This window comes from Artemia sp. Qi Xiang Cuo, chromosome 12 (assembly GCF_049724085.1).
Source record: "Artemia sp. Qi Xiang Cuo chromosome 12, ASM4972408v1, whole genome shotgun sequence".
NCBI classification, from domain to species: Eukaryota; Metazoa; Arthropoda; class Branchiopoda; order Anostraca; family Artemiidae; genus Artemia; species Artemia sp. Qi Xiang Cuo.
In genome coordinates, this window is record NC_142805.1 from 55493905 (window position 1) to 55516399 (window position 22495).

The 22495-nt window shown below is 34.0% G+C and overlaps 1 protein-coding gene across 1 annotated transcript in view; it reads right to left on the minus strand.

The window, feature by feature from the left end:
* Positions 1–22495, minus strand: part of LOC148946297 (sodium/glucose cotransporter 1-like) — a 124994-nt gene that overhangs the window by 56709 nt on the left and 45790 nt on the right. The window contains 2 exon segments of the mRNA XM_089098360.1: positions 1952–2150; positions 22081–22245. Coding sequence (XP_088954486.1) covers positions 1952–2150; positions 22081–22245 — 364 coding nt within the window.

The window sequence follows — 22495 nt, forward strand, 5'->3', positions numbered from 1 at the left end:
CCTGCTGGATACGGTTGGTATAAATTTTCCGAGGTGTCTGGCTGGTTTTTGTAGCTTTTAGGCAAGGTCTGATTTTGGCTGCAACAAGTCGATGGTCGGTGTTCCCAAATTCGGCACCTCGGTATGTGTGACAATTCTCTACAGACGACAGCCATCGCCGGCGTATGATGATGTAGTTGAGCATCTTGTTCGTTGATCCATCATTGCTGTACCAGGTGTATTTGGCTATGTTGGGTCTCTGAAACGATGTGTTTGCAATGGCAAGATTTGGGGCGAGACAGCAGTTCAGCATTCTGTCTTCGTTGTCGCTTAGGCTATCTACTGTTGCGGGTCTAACAGCAAAATCCCACATGACAGACTCATTTCAAGTTTTAGCATTCATATCTTCTAGAAGGAGGAGGTGGTCGTGGGGAGGTACTGACGAGGGCTCAGAACTTAAAAGGGTAGAGAAGTCATCCTTATCTTCTTCCTCGGCTTCATTTGTGGGGGCGCAACAGGCTCTCGGGAGTGTGGGTTTTACTGTTGCGAATGACAGGAGGGCATTGCGTACTGCACTGTTCAGCACTAGGCCAACGCCTCCTCGTTTCTGGTGATCACCAGACCAAAGTAGTGTGCGCCCTTCACAAATGTATTCTTCAGCATCACCAGATAGATGTGTTTCAGTGATTCTAGCAATTGTAACTTTATATTTTTTAATTCTCTGGCTAATAGAACCTTTGGACTGGATTGGTTCAGTGTCAGAACATTCCAGGTGGCCACATTAATGCCACCTTGGTCAATGATATTCGGAGGTAATTATTTGTGGGCGGTCTGGGATCAAGACGGGGTTTGAGATGATGTATCCGAGGCTGAATTTCTGGTTCCATTCGTAGCAATAGGAGTTTCAGGAGGAGGGCTACCAACCGAACCATCCCTCGATGTATTTGGTTCTCTGGTGGCTAGCCAGATATCCAGAGGCACGTGTAGGTCGCTCTTCATGCACCAATTTGCATGGAAACTAACTCCGGACGAGCACCATTACCTCCAATAATATTTTTACTCTTTTTTAAGCAAAAGCATTATTGATAAATAGACCAGTTCCTTTTTTTATATTACCTGACGATCAAAATAACTTAATTCCCTCAAACGTGTTAGGGTCGAGAAGAAAGAATCAAAAAAGAGAAACGATAAGTGGCAAAGGGAGAAAGAAAAGGAAGACTAAGAAAAAAGACTAATATGTAGCAACAAAATCAAATATTTTTAGTATTTCAATTCTGGAACGAGGACACCAGTTGTCAATTCTTTCTATTTAATGGAAACAACTTTTCTACAGCCTCCTACCAAACCCTAAAAAAATAATATTCAGCTCTTGACATCGGTAATTGTATGATTTCCCTCTCCGTCCAAAATAAAAATTTAACTTCAAAATTTTTATTTTTATACTCGTGTACGCGATTTTAAAGATTTTAAGGATGCCTTGGTCAGGGACTTAAAAATGATTATATATTAATTTTGTTTAGTCACTTAAAATTGTTTTCAAAGTTTCGTCTCTTAAATAATTTTCATCGTATTTAGTATTGAACGAATTTCCGCCATCGCATCGTTGCAAGAAAGAAAAAATGGTAAACCATATGAGTACAACGAAAACAAAAATTTATAAATTCTACATAGTTCACTTAAAAACCAATAAAGCTTCGATCAACTTAAAGACGCCTGGCGAAGAGTGTTTAATGGAGTTATGATGGTAAGAAAAAAGTAAGGATTTGTTGTTTTAGTATTTATTGTGAACTGGGAGTGGAACCTTACAATTACCCCTCCACGTAAAAGAAACACAACTAAATTTCAACTTTCTAAGTCAGCAATTGTAGTTACAGCCAGCTGCGGATCGAGGGATTGGGGTACCAATTTTGTGCAATTTCCCTCAATATTAGTTATATATCTGCTCCTGGTTATATGCGTAAAATATACTTACTAATTCCCATAAGAATAAATGCACCAATTAGCATGAGTATCGTTTGAACAAAATCTGTCCATATAACTGCTGACAAACCTCCAGCAATAGTAAAGAGTGCAGCTATTGCGAGTAAGAAAATAATTGATAAATATAAACTTTCTTCACTAGTGTTCCCAATGGCTAACTGGATAAATAAGGCTCCAGCATAAAGATCAGCCTACAAAAATACAACATTTCTAAAAAATGAAAAGCTAAAGCCTGCAAAAATACAACATCTCTAAAAAATGAAAAGCTAAAGCCTGCAAAAATACGACATTTCTAAAAAATGAAAAGCTAAAGAACCAAGGGACGTAATTTTTAAATATTCAAGAAAATCATAAAACAAGGATATCAAATATGCTGCTCTATAATAGGAATTTACAACATAAACTATCATTTCCAAAAGAGAATGACAGGGGGGGGGGGTTGCTTTATGCTTAGTCCATTTCACTCAATCACATCCTCTACCCATGAAATAGTTTTATTCTCAACTAAGTAGGGGTGGCTGGGTAATCTTTGTAATCCCCCTAAAATAGCTGGCTCACAGAACTGTTTAAGAGCAATATGTCTTTACAGTTGTTAGCAAAATTTCTACCAGGGTTAACTACCATAGGCAGCACAAAAGCGCTGCCTAAGTGAAGAGCAAAGTGGACATGCAATGTATTATTCATATATTTTTTCTAACCAAGGCATTTCGCATAGAAGTTTTCATTGAAACTTATAAAAATGAGCCCATTCGAGGTCCAGTAATTATGTCTTTGGGGACCCCCCCCCCTCCTTCAGAATATTCAGTGCAAGGGGTTTAAGCTAGACTAGTAACCCATAATAAACAAAAACTTTGTATAGAAGGGGTGTTTGTGTAAACGTTGGATGGGGTTGATTTGATTGGGAACAGAAAGTTCGAATTCCTGTTGTGAGATTTAAAAGTGGCCGTAGGGCATTTAACCCCCTCCATGTCCTTTTTTTCTCAAACGCATCCGATCAAAATTTTGAGCCAGCTATTTTGTTCAGATAGTTCAAAGATGAAATAACTATGCCTCCTGGGTTGACCAAATCTCTCAAAGCCCCCAGGGCGACGACTGTAAGTTATTAAAGCCGTTTATTGATGAAGTATAAGGTGATTATGGAAAGGGTGGCCGTATGAGCCTTGGAGGAGGCGCACTCGATTTGAAATTGTAAGTTCTAGTTCCCTTTTAAAGAGTCCCTTTTAAAGGGACTCTTAGTTCCCTTTTAAAGAGTCAAAAGTGATTGCAGGACAATCAGCCCCTCTTGACCAGGGGCGGATCCAGGATTTCTTAAGGGGGGGGGGGGTGCAAAAAAGGTTGATCGGATAAACTAGCGTTAGGAGCAAGCTTATTTAACACATACTTGAGTTAATTAAGTAAATTACATTACTTGCGACTACGTTAGGGAGGCGCCCACCCCCTCGCCCCACCCCTGGATCCGCCACAACTCTTGACCCCTGTTCTACCGAAGGCTTATGATCAAAACTTTGAAATAACAATTTTGCTCAAAATGAGGGTCAAATAACTAGTTTTCTTGATTTGATAATTCCCCCAACCTTCGGGGCAGGGCTCTAAGCTATGCTAGTTGCCCATTGTTCACATAATGTTTTTTTTGGAAAGTGTGGCCGTGTAATCTTTGAAGGGGACTCATTCGATTGGAACTTGAAAGTTCTAGTACTTTTTGAAGAGTCAAAAGTGATTGGAGGGTAACCAAACCCCCTTAACCTTTTTAGATGCTTCATGTTCTTATTACTAATCAAATCAAAACAAAAATTGGTCAACACACTGAAAAGCTTTAGTAGCTATGCCTCCTGGGATGCAATGCCCCAACAGCCCCCAGGGCATTGATTTTAAATTATGTATTTTGACCTTTTTTTGCATGCAGGATTTAGCATTACGAAATTTTTTTGCATAGATTCTGATTTTAATTTTGGCCCTTACTGATAGCTCAATATTAATTGCTCATTCAATTAGGGCCTTCAAATAAAATAATAAATTACCCAATCATTATCAAGGCATTTTTTAGTTCTTTTTCTGTCTTTTTATTTTTCTTTTCTACAGAAATGAATTAAAAGGGAAGAAGGATTGAATAACAAAGAACACGTTTTTTTAAACAAAAGTAAAGAGAAAAGCTATTTCTTTAGCACCCCTTCCCCCCGCAAAAAACTAACAAATATTTTTCAGAACAATACTAAAACTTAAAAGAAATAGACATCAGACTTCAAATTGAAATCAATAATGAACTTATAATGCTCAGAAATTATTACACCCCCTCCCCCCGCAAAAAACTAACAAATATTTATCAGAACAAAAATAAAACTTAAAAGAAACAGACATCAGACTTAAAATTTAAATCAATAATGAACTTATAATGCTCAGAAATTATTACAAAATGAACAGGAATTACTAGATATATGAACTGAGAAGTCTTCCTCTTTTTAACCGAATCATAGCGCGAGTGTCATTCGCGCTTTACTGAAAGCAATTTACATTTTAATTTTTTCTTTTTTATCATGATAACATTCAGAAATAAATCGATTAACGAAAGTTCTCGAAATTAATGTGATTATATTTTATAATATTCAGTCTAACATTAAAGTTCCATTAATGATTTATTCGCTCTAAACATGTTTCTTTAAAATATATAAAAGAGCCGAATAGATTTATCATTGTAAAACTTAAAATCAAACAATAAAATGGATTCCTTTTAAAAAATAAAACAATTCATTTTCAAAATGTAATTTAGGCACCATTGCTCTATATGTTTAAATGAAATAGACCGAAAAAGAAAAATTTAGACATGAAATAATTCTCTCATTTCGATTGTTATTGGAATTTTAAATTTTGATTATTGCAGTTTTATTTCATAAAGAATTGAAAAATTAATCTATTTTTTATCTTGTTATAACATCAACAACAACGTAACAAAGAAAAATGACGTCCAAGGGTTAATCAATATTTACAAAGAAAATGGCTTTTTCTTTTGTTTTTCTTTCGTTTTAAAGATTCTAAACTGTATTTCATTGAAAAAACTATGTATTTTGAACAGTTTAATTTTTATACGGCTATATCTAGGATTTTTTTTGAGGAGGGGGTTTCACAAAAAAACTTTATAACACGCATCAGAATTTGTTTCTATGCATTTTTGTAGCTTTTAATGAGTAAAATTGAACCTTGGGCAAGGCGGAGGGGGGGGCTGATGAAGCCCAGTAGCACCCTTTACTCTTGGTGCTTTGTTTTGTATGTTTTGTTTGAGGGGGTTACAAAAACCTTACGAAATTCATCAACATTTTTGTTTTGGATTTTTGTCGCCTTTTTACGATCAGAATTTAATCTTTGGGCAAGAGATGGGGGTTCTGCTAAAGCCAAGTAAATCCTTCACTCTGGATACGGCCTTGATAAAAATCCATTTTTCTTATTTTGCTTTCGTTTTGAAACATGTAAATAGATATTGGATTCAGTAAAGCGCAAATGACACTAGTGCTATAATTGGAGTGTAAGGGGTGCGACTTCCCAGTTCATATATATCGTAATTTCTGATCGTTTTCAGCTTTAATTGAATACCAATTTTATTTTGGGTACATTTTAAGTTCGTCATGGGTTTCGTTTTATATTAAGTCAAATATCTGTTTCTTTCAACTTTAATCTCTGTATTTTAATATCTGCTTTTTTTTTAGCTATAATTGGGGTAAAAGGGGAGGACATCTCAGTTCATATATCTATCAATTTCTTTCCGCTATAGCTTTTTATCAAGTCTAATATCTGTTTCATTTAATTTTAATATCTGTCTTTTCATATCTATTTTTTTTAAACTGTATCCTAAACGTTTAAGGCCTAAACGTTCTTTTAGCCTGAAAAGACAACATTCCAGTTAATATATTTTGTAGTTACTGTTCGTTTTCAGTTTGAGTTGAATATCAGTTTTATTTTTGGTATATTATAAGTTCGTATTAGTTTCATTTTTTTTTATTAAGTTGAATACCTGTCTCTATTAGTTTTTAGTGCACTGTTCATTAGAATTTCTGTTAGTCTTTTTTCTTTGCTCTGCTCAAGACATAGCTTCGCTCTTTACTTTTGTTAATAAAATTCTTTTTTTCATTTGAAGTAAAAAAAACAAACAAAGAAATGAATCAAGTTAACTGAATATAAAATAATCATGCTGTCTCTGTGTGCTTAATTCTATGCATATATTTACCAATTATTAATTAAGATTGTTTCCAAATGACTTTTCTTACTGAAAAAAAAACAACATTTAAGAAAAAGCTTAGTCATATAAAAAAAAAATTGTCGACATGCATTCAAAACATTTCCTGAAATCTGATAATAAAAAAAAAAGATACTGTACGTGATTTAATAGTCCATTGTTTAATTTTTTAGTGAGATATAAAGCTTTAACTCTAAAATATATGCACAGTTTGAATTTTAGCCGCAATGGAGATAGATACATTTTCTTCTATGCTCGCTGTTGCTTTGCGTGAGTTCTTGATAACACTTTTTTTTTATAAACAAAAGTTCAAATAGGGATAAAATCCTTTTAATAAACAGTGTTTGATAGAAAGTCACAAAATACCAGATATTTCGGTCACATATGCAGTGAACGTCATCAGTAGTAAAACTAAACTAAAACAATTTAAAACAATAGCTTATATACAAAATCAAATAAAAAAACAAAACAATACATATTGTTTACTTCTCTAATTTTTTCAAAGCAAAGGCGGAAGCTAGCCTCTTTGACCTTCTTGGATTCGGTTCATTAGCGTTCAATGATATAACACTTGGACAGAGGTCAACTACATTGGATGAATTGAACTTTACTCTGTCAGATTTTAATAAATTATCGTAGATAGACTTCAGCCCAAATTCACATGCATCACAATTCAAAGCAATATTCTTGAATAATATTTTCTTTATTTCAAGAGTTTCACGAAAACTTTGCTTTAAACCCTGATCCCTAGAAATCAAAGAGACATTATCGAACAAAATAAAATGGTCTGGAAAATTGAAAATATGTTCTGAAAGGGCTGAAGTAAAATCTTCAGACTTAGAATCTTGCTTTAAACCCAAAGAAATAGATTCTTTATGCTTTAAATATTTCTGGCCTTATGCCAGAAATATCTGGTATTTTTGTGGGTTTCTATCAAACAATGTCTATTAAAAGGATTTTATCCTTATTTGTTTTATTTATCGTCATGGAAAGGCAGTGTGGTCTCCGAAATTATCTACTTTTTTTATTCATTGTATTTTTTTCCCACAGCATAAGTTCAGTCTTTTCTTACCCAAATATTGGAAGAAAGTACCTTGCAGTGCATGTAATAATACTATTAAGTATCTATAGCTTTTAACTTCACGTTATATTTAAATTCTCCTTCATTTTTTTCCCTAATTCTTCGTTTTATTTTTTTTAAACGTACTAAATTTTACAAGGAGCTTTGAGGCAGATAAGTGAATGGTCAATAATATTCTTGAAATTTTTCTTAAAAAATAAATCTACACTTCTAGCAATACTTCTCTTCTTAGAATTTCCAATCGAAAAATCTCTGCTTTTTTGATTTTCATTGCAGGTACGAACGAAGAAGATTCTTCGGGGCCCCAATATATAAAATATTTCAAGGTATCTACCAACTCACAAAATAGAATTCTAAGGAATGCCCGGCCCTTAGCCCTCTCCCCTCAGCTTATATCCCGTGTGCATTGCTTTATTAGCGAAAAAAACTTCATGATATTGTAATCTAAAACATCAAATATTGTTTCTCTTAAGGACATTCGGTGCCAAAAATGTCATTTTGTAAGGCTCGGAGTCGGCCGAAAGCCTCAGGACAAATGGGCCCGTTAGCAAATTTTTCCAGCACTACAGGGGGCATCCGAAGCAATTTTGACAATAGTTAATAGGGGATCTTAGATGTGTTAAGCATTCACAAAGCTAACGAGAGGTTAGTTTAAAAAAAAGCAAACCTATAAGCTCTTACTAATTGTTAAGCAAAAGGCTGTCTATAATCAATGAACGTACAGCATAAATAATGTGCATCCTGTGTCAGTGTGCGCCGAATTGATTCTGAACAGTTTGGCCACACAAAATACAAAAGCTTGTGAAGGACGAAATAGGGCGATTCTATAAGGTTCCGAAGAACCTTATTGCATTTAAACATAATTCCTTTTAAAGTTATTAATTTATGATAAAAGCCTTCAGGTTATTTAATCTGAACCGTATACTTGCCACAGTTGAATTTTGAGAAGACAATTTGCTTATGTCACATAATCTCGTTTGGTTTGTAGAAAGAAAAATTGACTTCATACAACGACCTTTTAGCCTAACGAATGCACTTCAGCAGAGGTTGAAATGAAGTTCCAAAAAAGTACCAAACTAATTTTGTATATATGGTTATATATGTTTACACCAATGTACATACCCTCTTTTCAAGTCCTTCTCAGGAATAATGCAGATTTTCATCCCTGAGATATTTAAGCAAGTGTTTAAAAATCACTTGCTTAAGCTGCAGTTCCTCATAATTTTTGCATTTCTTGCCAGATTTCGTGTTTTTTAAAGAATATTTTTGACTCCGAATTTCGGATTCGGCCCTTTGGGGCTTGTGATAATGATTTTTTTTGAAATAAATATCTTATCTTATTTTCCTCTTCTTACCAATTGTCTGTTGTGTTCGAGTAGACGCAACTTTTATTTTCAGCTTTTTGAAGAGGTGCCAATAGGGGGAGGGGGGGGTAGGGGTAATCGCTCCTAATAACTTCTTCCCCTCCTCGGTGTTGAAAAAAATTGTATATTCACTAAAAAATGTCCTTTTTTGCTTTAGCTATAAGAAAAATCGGGGTAAATAAAAGGAACAAAAAAAAAGACAACAATAAAAGTTAGATCAATAATTAAAAAAAAGGCAAAAACATTCGACATGAAAAAATATTCTACAAAACGTCTTCTTTGTATTTTGGCTGAAAAAAAGGTAACCAGTCTAGGTTTAAAAACACACGTTTTGCCATGCCACATTCAAACTTTTGTGAATTTACACCCTCTGACAGTTAGAATTTCATCACAAATCAGATTATCTTTGAGTTTATAAATTTTTTTTATAGAAATATTAAAAATCTTGTAAACTCTTGTGTACTTTAATCCATTTTAAGTTTTTATGTCGAATGTTTTTACTTTTTTTCGAACTACTGGCCTTTTTTTGTTTTTTTTTCTTTCTTTCTTTTGTTTTATCCAAAAATGTGAGTTGAGTTTGTGATAAAATTTCTTTTTTCAAATAGATTCCTAAATATAAACAAATACTTTCCTTATAAGGAAGTAGGATTATTTTTCCCCACCATCTCACTCTTTTTAGTCATGCTATAGACTACCATTTTTATTTAGCGGTATTTTTTCTGTTTCAGTTGTTATTAGTTCAAGCACTGGGCGTCCAACAAATAACCAGAGAGGAGACAAATGTAACCTCACTAAGCAGTGTCCAAATGGAAATTCTTGTATTTCTGGCAGATGCTTCATCAATGAAGCTTTTCTTGAAACATCTTTCCCTGTGCCAAGTAATAACAAAGACAGCGAGCCCGAGCATATAGATGAAACGGAGGGTCCTAACTTTCTTTGCCCTGATGGTCAATTTTGGTCGGAAGGAATTTGTTTACCAGCTTCTTACCAACAGATGAATTTTGAAGTTGATGTTGGATACAGCCCAAGAAAAATATACAGTCCAATCAGAAATTCAGATCTGGAAGAAATGCGACTCCACAAAGGGATAGACAAAAAATCCAAAGGTATGATATTCGAAGAGGAGTTCCGGACAAGTGAGGCAAAAGATTTACATAAACAATTATACGACCTTCACTTAGCATTCGCTGTCGTACAAATCTATGCTGTGATTTTAATTTGTATTTTTTGTTTAAAACTGATCTCTATATATTAAATGTATATTGTTTTTGAGCGATTTTCATTGAAATAACCATTTATGCTAGTTTCAAATCGGCAAAAATAGCTTTTTGTTTTGTACTTCATGCTCATAATCTCAAATAAACAGGAAAGTTACTCAGTTTGTGATATTAAATTGATATGGTTCTTGTTAGTTACATGCAGGGGCTCCCATACGAGCGGACAAGGGAGAAAAAAATGTCAATAAAATGCACAATTTTGCAGTTTTCAAAGAAATGGTACTATTCTAGTAAAAGAAAAATACGTTTTTCATCTTGTCCCTAGCCATATAGATACTGCACTGTCTAGGTCATCCCTTGAAGATCTTGGTTAAAGGTTGGAAGAAGTCATCATGAAGAGGCACCGTTGTCACTTTTTGCAGCAACCGGTGTGGGAAGACCTAAGTCTATCTAAGTACCCCTAGCCAGGAAATTTTCTCTACCAGGTTGGTGATGGCAATTAATAGCCCTCAAAATGAAAATGGTAGACATGACCCTTCTTAATTCACTCTAGAACATTGAGATAAAAAAAAAAAAAAAAATCAAGTGTAGTAACCATCTATAGAGTATGGGATGGTTTTTGGTTAATTTTCCTCTTTATTTTATTAATAATTTTTTAAAATTGCCGTTTAATTTCGTTTGGAAATAATTAATTGTTTGTGTTTTCTTATTAAAGCTTTATACATATGAGAGGAAAGGAACTGAAACCCCAAATAGTCTTTACAGCAGGGGCGGATCTAGGATTTTTTTAGGGGAGGGGGGGGGCAAAATATGTTGATTCGATAAAAACAATGTTAGGGGGACGGCGCAAAATAGGTTTATTCGATAAACTTGCGTATGGAGCAAGTTTAATTAACGCAAACTTGAGTTAATTAAGTAAATTAAACTACTTTAGACTACGCTAGGTGGGAGGGGGGAGCACACCCCCTCGCCCCCTGGATCCGCCACTGCTTCACAGCCTCGCTTTGAATATTGAGGAAATCTATGTTTAGGGACGAATTTGAGGTTAGATAAATAGCTGTTCGATATTTCTAAGATGATCCATTTTCCCACAATTTTGTTCGATAGTATTTTGCCTTGTTCGGATTAAAATGTCATTTTGTGGTGGAAAATGCCTAAAATGGATTCCAAGCTTTAGTTTTATCTCTTTCAGTACTTGCAAAGGACATTTGACGTTAAACTCATGGCCAAAAGAACGCCCTGACGAGAACGCTTACGATGAGATCATCTCTTGGATCAGGCTGATGGCTGAACGAGGGAGATAATAATAGGATCCGACCACAATAAAGGTGTTATAACTAGAAACGATAATCCGTTTCTACTTATTAAACAAAATCATTTCTAAATGGGCGTCCCAGGGCAAAAAATGTGACCAAAGAAAGGGGCTCCGTATATGAAAGGGGCTGTCCCCTCCTCACGCCTCGCTCTTTACGCTAAAGTTTTTTATTGTTTTCAAAAATAAAGTTGTGAGACAGAGTCAAACTTTAGCGTAAAGAGCGAGGCGTTGAGGAGGGGCAGGCCCCTTTCATATACGGAATAATTTTTGTTCGTTTTAAATTTTAATATCGCTCCTTACTTTCAGTTTAAAAAACTTGTGTTTTTTATTTAATTTCTGATCGTTTTTTAGTTAATGCAGCTTTTATTTTGGCTCACCGTCATTGAATTAATAAACAAAATTTGCATAAAAATTTTATTTTTCTTTTGCTAAATGACTGTCTCTAAATTTGGTTCTGACGTGATTTTCAAATTAACTTACGTAACGAACTTCTATATTCGTATATTTTTCCTCTGGCAAAAAATACAAAGTTGCAGATTTTTGCAGATATGAGCTTGAAACCAATGTAATAGGGTTTTGTGATACACTGAATCTTACGGTGTGATTTTCATTAAAATTTTTTCACTTGTAGGGGATCTTTCCCCCCTCTTAAAAAAATCAGGTAAATTTTCTCAGGCTCGTAGCCTTTGATGAGTAATACTAAACTTAATAAAATTTATATATTTAGAATCAGCATTATAAGCCCATTCTTTTGATAGATTTATTGACTTCAAAATTCCGTTTTTAAAAGTTTCGATTACAATTGAGCTGTATCGCTTATTTTTTTTTATTGTTTTTTTTATTACGTATATGTTATTACGTATATGAGGGGGTTCTCCCCTTAGTCAATACCACGCTCTTTACGTTAAGACTTAAAAAAAAAATTTTATACACAAACCCCTTAATCACAAAGGCCTTTTAATTAGAATATATATCTCTGTTGAAATCAATAAAAAAAACTGTAGCGTAACGAGCGAGATATTGACTTGGGGGAGAACCCCCTCATAAACATAATAATCTTTGTTCGTTTTAAGTTCTAATGTTTCTTCTTACTTTCAGTTGAAAAGACTTGTTGTTTTTTTAAATTTAATTTCTGATCGTTTTTTAAATAATGCTTGGAAATCCGGCGCCCCCTTCATAGAAATGTCCCTTACCCCAAAGAAACATCCTCTAAGGAAAGATTCTCCCGAGTGACCCCCTCCTCCAGCCCCCCCACCAGAAAAAAATCCTTCCTGAAAATGTCTGTATACTTCATAATAACCAATACAATATGTAAGCAATGGGCAAAGTTCATAACTTGCAGCCCTTCCCCTGGGAACTGTGGGGGATTAAATCATCCTAAGAGACATATTTATTAAATTTTCGACTATGTTGAACAAAATGGCTATCTCAAAATTTTAATTGGGTGACTTTGAGAAAAAAATGCGCGTGGGAGGGGGCCTAGTTGCCCTCCATTTTTTTTGGTCACTCAAAAAGGGCACTAGAACTTTTAATTTCCATTCCAATGAGCCCTCCTACGATATTCTAGGACCTCTGGGTCAATACGATTACCCCTGGGGAAAAGAAAGAAGAAAAAAACAAATAAACACGCATCCGTGATCTTTCTTGCGGCAAAAAATGGAAAATTCCACATTTTTGTAGATAGGAGCTTGAAACCTCTACAGTAGGGTTCTCTGATACGCTGAATATGATGGTGGGATTTTCATTAAGGTTCTAAAGCTTTTAGGGGGTCTTTCCTCCTTTTTTCGAAAATCAGCCAAATTTTCTCAGGCGCGTAACTTTTGATGGGTAAGGTTAAACTTAATGAAACTTATATATTTCAAATCAGAATTAAAATCTGATTCTTTTGATGTATCTATTGGTATCAAAATTCCGTTTTTTAGAGTTTCGGTTACCATTGAGCCGGGTCGCTCCTTACTAACAGTTCGTTACCACGAACTGTTTGATATCATGCAGCGACACTTGACATGGCCTATTTTGTCTCAACTTTGCTTATATTGGAAAAAGTGTTAGTCATTGTAAGCTGTTTGTCAGAACAACTTCAAACAGAAAGTTGGCTGATTTATAAGGCACTTGCACTGATTTCTGGGAAATAAAAGACACTCCAAAGCTTGGGAAAGGATAAAAATAAAAACTTCAGCAAAAACGAATTCTTGGCTTTAAATTCGATTCAATATTTGGCTTTGTCATTCAATTGCTTCTGAAATAAGGGCGTATTCAATTCATTGAGAAGGTAAATCCTACCCTCCTGGGAAATAAAAACTTGCATTTCAGAGAAAATTGGATTAACGCAATTTTAGGTTCTTCAAAGATAAACTATACCATCCTTTTTAGTTTTGACTTTCTTCTGTCTTTTATTCCGTTGTTGATAGTAATTTTCGTTACTCTCAGTAACTTACTTTAGGGATCAATTTCTGGTGAAGAAGTTACATGTAAACAAGCCTCACCGTGACAAGACCGAGGACAAGCCTACATATCGGGGCCATCCATAGGGAGAGGGGGCAATTAGCCCTTCTGTATTTTTTTTCCTCCGTTAATTTTAAAAACGTTTTTGTTGATATTTTCATTGAAAAATAGCTACAAAATTGTCCCCAGATAAAAAAAGTTTTTTGCCCCCCTTTTTTTGTTGATTGAAACCCATGCTTACTATTGTAGAATTGGTACCCCTACTAAATATTACTTATTAAAAAATTCGGCCATCCGCTGCCAAATCCATTATCTACAAAAAAGTATCAGGGTTGGCTGAAATGGCCTATGTTCACTTATTTTCTTCCAGAATAAGAAACAACAACTTGTCCCTTAAAACAAAACAGGTTGCTGCAACTTTAGTCTGTTCAAAAATAATCCATTTCGCCCTTTTTAAGTTTTGTGTTTCATTTGTATTGTTCTCCGTTTTTTGGAAATTATTTTCTGGACGCTCAGTGACGTACTTTTTGTTTCATGTTTTCTATCCGCCATACTATCTGAGACAGCAATTAATACTTACGGAGTTTCAAGCAGAGTTCAACAGTTTTCACCAGCCAAGACTTAGTAAGTCCACGCTTAAATTACAAAACCTTCTATATATGTCTAGTTGAAAACAGAGCTGCCAAGACAGGATGAAATAGAACTGCTAAAAACTTACTGAAGAATTTTTGTATCTTTATATATTTCTCCCATCCCTATTAAAAAAATTGTCCTTTTCTCAAGATTTTGAAGCTGCAGATTGCAGATGCTAGGTTTTTGCCGAGGACGGCACAGTGGATGCATGAAAAATCTATAGATACAAGTTAACTTAAACACTTTCTTCTAATTATTTTCAACTAATACCAACTTGATACCATATTTGCTAGAAAAATAATTATTTGTGACCATCATTTTTTGAGAAACGGTCAAAATGTGTTATCGTATTTTAGTTGGATAGAAGTACCAAAGTTTCCTCACATTTCAAAATTTATTGCGTAATTTTAGTCAGTGGCCCCCTTTCTATGAGGGTATTTCACCTCATTTTGTAGAATTACGTAATTTTTCTTAGAGTAACAGGTTTCCGTGGGTAACTAAACTGAGAGTATTTACACAATTTAACTCACTGTAAAATGAGACGTATATATTGTATATATGAAGTATATACGACGTATGTACTGCAAGCAGGTATCCAGGATTTTTGTTCGGTGGGGGGGGTTACCCGATTTTTTCCCGATTTTTTTATAGTATCTTTTTTCTGGTAAGGTTTGGTCTTTACTGGTATTTATACTAATTTTCGACTCGGTAAAAAATTTCACGGGTGGGGGGGTTCAAACCGGGTAACCCCCCTCCCCCCCTCTGGATACGGCCTTGATATATTGACGTATGTAATGACAATATATGACGTATATATTGTTGTCATTTTTTTTTTTAGAGTTTAGGCATCCGATGACCTCCCGATTTGTCTTTCATTACTGTTAACAGTGTGGTAAAGATAGGTTAAAGTCTCAATTTAACTAAAAAAAAGAAAAAAGATAAAAAAATAGACGTGTGAATTAAGTTCAACAGGATCCAGAGAAATTAAGAGCCACATAGTGGCCTTTGTCTATAAATACAAATAATATGATACACCCTGATAATATTAAGAGAAATAAAAAAAAAGACTAAGTGAGAGTATGAGAGGAAGTGAAATATTAAAAGAGAGAGAGAGAGTGAAAACACACACAAATTGTTGGGCTGTTTATGTATCAAACAGTTCATGGTAACGAACTGTAAGTAAGGAGCGACCCGGCTCAATAGTAACCGAAACTCTAAAAAAACGGGATTTTGATACCAATAGATACATCAAAAGAATCAGATTTTAATGTTGATTTCAAATATAAAAGATTCATTAAGTTTAATTTTACCCATCAAAAGTTACGTGCCTGAGAAAATTTGGCTGATTTTCGAAAAAAGGGGGAAAGACCCCCTAAAAATTAAAGAACCTTAATGAAAATCACACCATCATATTCAGCGTATCAGAGAACCCTACTGTAGAGGTATCAAGCTCCTATCTACAAAAATGTGGAATTTTTCATTTTTTGCCAGAAGAAAGATCACGGATGCGTGTTTATTTGTTGTTGTGTTTTTTTTTTTTTCCCCAGGGGTAATCGTATCGACCCAATTGTCCTAGAATATCGTGTGAGGGCTCATTGGAACGGAAATTAAAAGTTCTAGTGCCCGTTTTGAGTGACCAAAAAAAATGGAGGGCAACTAGGCCCCCTCCAACGCTCATTTTTTTCCCAAAGTCAGCCGATCAAAATTTTGAGATAGCCATTTTGTTCAGCGTGGTCGAAAATATGACAAAAATGTCTTTTAGGATGACTTAATCTCCCAAAGTCCCCGGGGGGAGGGCTGAAAGTTATGAACTTTACTCAATGTTAACATTTTGTATTGTTTTTTTTTAAGTATAAATCGTTTTACAGAGTTTTGTAGGTCGTGGTGGGGTGGGACTGAGAGGGTCGGGGGAGATATGGAATGAACGGTAAAGGAAGGAAGTTTTCTGGGGGGAAGGGACATTGCTATGAAGGGGGCGCCGGATTTCCCAGCATTATTAAAGAAAAAGATCAGGAATTAAATAAAAAAACAAGTTTTTCAACTGATCAACTGATTGTGATTAAGAGGTCATTTTTAAAGAACTGGAAAAAAAATTCGAACTATAGTTTAAAGAGCAGGGTATTGACTAGGGGGCAAACCCCCTAATATACGTGTTAAAAATTTATGAATATAGAAGTTCGTTACGTAAGTTAATTCTAAGTAACGTATATTTATTACAAATAAAAACGCTCGTAAATAAAATTAAACAAGTTTCGGGAAAGCCCTTTAACCAAATACAATATGCAAGTTTTTTTTAATTATTCATGTACGGTGAGCCAAAATCAAAATCTGCATTAATTCAAAAACGTTCAAAAATTAAATAAAAAAACAAGTTTTTTTAACTGAAAGTAAGGAACGACGTTAAAACTTAAAACGAACAGAAATTATTCCGTATATGAAGGGGCTGTCCCCTCCTCAACGCCTCACTCTTTACGCTAAAGTTTGACTTTCTCACAACTCTATTTTTTTAAACAATAAAAAAACTTTAGCGTAAAGAGCGAGGCGTTGAGGAGGGGACAGCCCCCTTCATATACGGAATAATTTTTGTTCGTTTTAAGTTTTAACGTCGTTCCATACTTTCAGTTAAAAAAACTTATTTTTTTTATTTAATAAAAGAGAAAGAGAGAGAAAAACATACACAAACATCTGCGAAGGACTGGATTTGATAAGGAATAATAGGCAAAAATTATTGAGAACAAGAGGAGATTTGTACATATATGCAGAGAGAAAAAAGAATAACTCACAAAAATCTCAGCAAAAGAGAAAAATTCAAATGAAGTGGAGCTACTGTTCTTTTTTGACATCACAGTTGCCCTCTGTACGACCAAATAATAAAACTTAAAGTTTTCCTTTAGTTATATTTAATTTAACTTTTTGTTGGGTCGGATTTCTGTTACGAAACGGTTAGAAGAGAAGCAGCAGTGAGAATCACAACGAATCCCAGAAAAACAAATGTCATAAAGTAGACGATTCTGTGATGCACAAACAGAAATGACGAATTGAATTTACACCAAAATTTCTTAAATAATTGGAATTGCTAACTCGGCACATCATTACTTAAAACTAAACAAAAACAAATATATATTACTCCCTTTAAACGAACAACAGTGTATTTATTTATGTTTAACTTTTTATGGAAAACAGCTTCATGTTTATTTATTTTATAGATTTTCCTAGATGGGGTGTTTGCTGCTTGTGTTTGGATTTTGAGGCTCTCCACATGTTCGGTTCAAATCATTAGGATACTTTCTTAAACCACATTGGCCTGACATAACATAAAGAAAGAAAAACGAGCAAAAATGGGGTTTTTAAAGGCCAAATGAAAATGCTGAAAAAACACAACAAAGCGAATAATTCGAGGAGACAAACGCCTCTCTTCTTCAGCGCAAAACGAAAAAATATAATCAATGCGAGTGCCGAAGAACAAACCAACAAATAACAAACCCTATCCCGATACCCTATCCCGATATCCCGGGATATCCCGATGTCCCGATAGGTGAAGAACAAACCCTATCCCGATAGGTGAAGAACAAACCCTATCCCGATAGGTGAGAACTCCGGTGTCTACAGAATCCCTTGTTTGTGTGGTCTTTGGTATATCGGAAGAACTGATCAGCGACTCACGGATAGATTAACTCAGCACCCTACTTCAATTAATAAAACACTTAAAAAGCGGAAAAACCAGAAAATTTTGACTCTGCCGTTGCAGAGCACATTTTTGAAAACCCAGACCATACCATTTTGTTTAATCAGGCTAGCCTAATTTCGCATGACAAAGGTATTGTCCAGCACTACAGAGAAGCTGTTGAAATTTATAAATACCACCATTTAGGTCTAGCTTTGAACAGGAATTCAGGTGGTTTGAGAATAAATGAGTCGTATTTCGGTTTTCTAAAAAGAGAGGCCGAAGCTTTAATAGTCCCAGATATAAACCTTGTACCACTTTCCCAATACTTAATCAGACACGTCAACAACCCCTTAAGTCTCAAAGAGTGTCTGCAAGGAATGCAATTATTAAAATCAGGAATCAGATGACATAGCTCTCCAACTCATTCAATGCTGTTTCGTTTTGGTTTGAGTGAATGAATGTTTTTCTTTTATTTCTCAATTATTCGCTAGTATCCGTCGATGGCGGATCAATTTTGAAATTCTTTGCAAATCATGGATATTGGTGAATGACTCACTTTTATTGTTGTTAGGTATTCGGTTTTAATTCTTGAAATTTTTTGGCTTTTATTAATTTTTATTCATCTTTTAATTTTTTTTTCATTGTTTTTTTTACATTCATATTGACTTTCCGCGTTTTATTTGTTGGTTTGTTCTTCGACACTCGCATTTATTATATTTTTTCGTATCGCGCTGAAGAAGAGAGGCGTTTGTCCCCTCGAAATATTAGCTTTGTTGTGTTTTTCAGCATTCAAGTCATTATCCGATCAAAATTCCTTTCCAAACTAGTAGGGTATCTAATGTTACTCCTTTTCAGGGTTACCACCCTTAGTGATTTATAACTATTTCTAGCGATTTTTTACGTTGCCTAGACAAAAAATCACTAAATTTGCACATAAATCACTAAATTAACCAAAAAAAAAAAAAACGGAAATCTATTGATTTTTTCACCGGGTGGCAACCCTGCTCATCTTTCCCGTTTTACTGCATAACACTGTTCCTACTAGTAAGATGGGTACACCAAGGTAAAATAAAACGACTGAGGAAGAAACAAATACACTGGAAGATCAATTTCCTCGTAATTTCGTAAAAGTAAAAGGGTTTTCAGACCCCGAAATAATTACTTCTTTTTATATTACCTTTGGGTTTTTGTCGGTATTTATTATTATTCTGCACTGAGAACGGTCAAGCGGAGGTTTTGACCAAAATATTTGCATAGTTCTCTTTGACTTTTCACTGGTTTTTATTATCCTTGTTTTTCTCTTCTTTACGGTTTTTATCGTTTAGTCATTTAATAAATTTTGGAAGTGTAGCTTTAATTTCTCAAAGTTTTGTTTTATTTAGTTTTATTTCTTTTTTATTTAATTTTTATTTATATTTTTAAGTTTAGAGCGGCTGGTTTTGTTTTATCATCTTAGGGGGGTGGTTCAAAGAATTGTGCTAATTTAGCATTTTCACTTGTTTATACTGACTCACTTATATTACCATGTAAGGATTGAGTTTCACTAAAATGAGTCTTAAGATTACTTTCTTTCATAAGTTATGGGAAAAGCTTTGAGGTTTGGCCATAGAAAAAAAAACAACTTTGAATTGTTAGAGAGTGAAAGAATGTTAAATTATCATTTGAAGAAGTTTGAAATTTACGAACTTAGATGTCTGATATTCTTAAAAAAGAGTATATTCTTGACATAGAAGGCTTTGACGCTTAAAATTGAAAAGTAAAAGAAAATTAATTTTTAAATCTGTGAGTGTGGGGCTTCCCAAATATGGGCCCTAAAAACAGTTATTCTTTATTTCAATTGGCTTGAAATTTACACCTTCGAAATTCTGAATTTTATAAGTAATGAGGTCTATTCAACTAGTTCTCCCGGATAAAAGCTTTTTGAGGATACATTCTTTGAATTGATTATCCAACATAATGAAAAGAAGACCGCTTTCAAAATTATTGTTTTTTTTTTAAGTGATGAGAATTCACTTTTCAATGAAGCCACTAAAGTAATCGAACTGATAATATGCTATTAAAATTACCCATTGACATTAAGCCTATGCGAATTTTAATAGAAAATAATAGAAAAATTGTCTCAAACGATATTTCTGCTTAAGTTTTTTGTTACAAGTTTACTTGAAAGTTTCTCACATTTAAAAAAAGACCATTAACTTAGTCTATGAAAGATTAAAAATTATTCGATTATTGTAATACATATACTGATATTTATGTATAGTCTTAATAATTTTGAATTTATCAAAGTTAAAAAAAAGTGGAAAATTTAAAACTTACGAGTCCAGTAATTTTTCTCCCTTTTTCTTTATTATCCCTCTTTTCTCTTTCTCTTTTCTTTCTTTTTGGAATTCTATCCCAGCTGATGTATCTCTCTCCTCTTCTTTTAAAAATATTTTTAGGAACCTTCCTAACTGTTAAAGGCTTAGTCTTTTTTTTCTTTTTGTTTCATGTTCTAATGCCAATTTAGTCTTTTCTGTTTTCTCTACTTTCTTGGTTTCTGTTTATTGTTATTATTATTATTATTATTATTATTACTACATGTTCTTTTTAAGTTTTTGTTTTACTATATTCTAGTGTATATTCTCTTTTATCTTTATTTTATATGAACTGTGTGATTTAGCGTATTGTTTATGGTTCTTTCAGAGTTATATTATTGTATTGTGTGGCCCACAACTAGTCAAGCTTTTTGGGCCGAATAGCCATTTCGTGTTTGTAATAGTGTTTTAGTATTAATAAAATAATTGATTGATGATGAACTAAAGATTAACCCCATAAGTATGCTATTACAGAGTTTAGAAATTTCAGAAAATTAATTTCGAATAAGGAGCGCATTATTTCAGTGTCTATAAGGGATAAGCAGGAAGGAGGAATTGAATTAACAATAGAATTTTTTAATTCAACTGAAATTGTTGATTTGCCACCCTATTACTTGAAACTAAAGAATAAAATGATAATAATGACATTTTGTATTCTAGATATTCCAGAGGGCGATGGTATTGGAACAGATGATCTTGAATGAATCTGAATAGCTAAAGTAAAAGGCATGGAAAACATTCGGAGGTAATGATGCACGAAAAGCATTTGCAGGTGATATCTGAGACTAGAAGAAATTTGACATCCAGTATCACAAAGAATACATCGAATCGTAAGTGAAATCTGTGGTTAGAAGAGAAGTAACAGTAAGAATCACAATGAGTTCCAGAAGAAAACAAATTCTAGAAAATAGATGATTCTTTGATGCATTAACAGGACGGAGGAATTGAATTCATGCCCTCAATTGTTGTTGCTTATTTGACACTTCATGACTTAAAACAAAAGAATACGGAATATATATACTCCCTTTAAACGAGCAACTGTGTATTTATTTAAAACGTTTTTTTGTTAGAATTATATACCTTTTTAGTATTTTTTTAGGCTGGTTCAATCGAACCTAACCTGACTCTATGAAATCAAGAAGAAGCTTACATTATCTGCAGTTAGAAGACAAGAAGCAACGAGAATGAAAAAAAAAATTACAAACCTGCCCTTGTCTGGCCTCAAAATCGGGCACATGTTTTTTTGTTTTTTTTTTATTAAAACTGCCATATTTATATTTCTGGCCACAAAAACGATCTAAATAGGTAATACCTTTAAGGAAAAATTCGTATTTTTCTCAGGGTATTTGTATCGAACCTATGGTGACGCCATGACATCACAAGGAAGTTCACATTGTCTGTAGTTAGAAAACGAGCGACAATGAGATCCAATATATTTTTGATAAATATATTGTTTAACGTCTGATAAAAATGATATGATAAGTCTAACGCCTGATAAAAAGGATATGATAAGTTTAATGCCTGCCGGTGGTGAAGCCGCTGGGCTGCTTATACTTGTATTCATGCGGACAAAAATTACCATAAAATAGAACGTTAACATAACGGTATTAAGTGCAAGATTAAGACGGAATTTATGATCTTAAGCGTAAAAATGTACAATACACAATAATGCACACCGTATGTCTCGAAAATAACGGATAATAGCGGAAAAATAGATTACTAGTCGATATATATTCCTGTTCATTATTTTGGAATGGAAAAAAGTCATCTTTTCAAGTGAAAATAACATTTTTGGAATATATGTAGTAATTATAAAATCTTACCGAAATTTTTGTAAAAACATAAAGCAACAGTGAAAGTACAGAAAGGTAAATTCTTATCCTCTGACCACCGAAACGCTTTCTGATGTATTCAGGCATGGTTACTATTCCACTTGCCATATATACTGGAACAAAAAGCCATCCCAAAATAATCGCTATGTAAATAGCCTGAAAGTAATAAAACATTTCATTCTTTAATCAATTATAAGAAAAACGCAAGTTTTTCAACTGCAAGTAAGGAGCCACAATCAACCTTAAAAATATTAGTATGTGCATAAGGGCTTCCCCTTCCTCAACTCCTTCCTCTTTACGCTAAAGTGCGGATTTTTGTCAAAATTCGTTAAGAACCCCTGCTGAAACATAAGGAATGCAATAAGATGTTTTTGAAAGCACTAAAGACTTTAGTGTAACAAGCGAA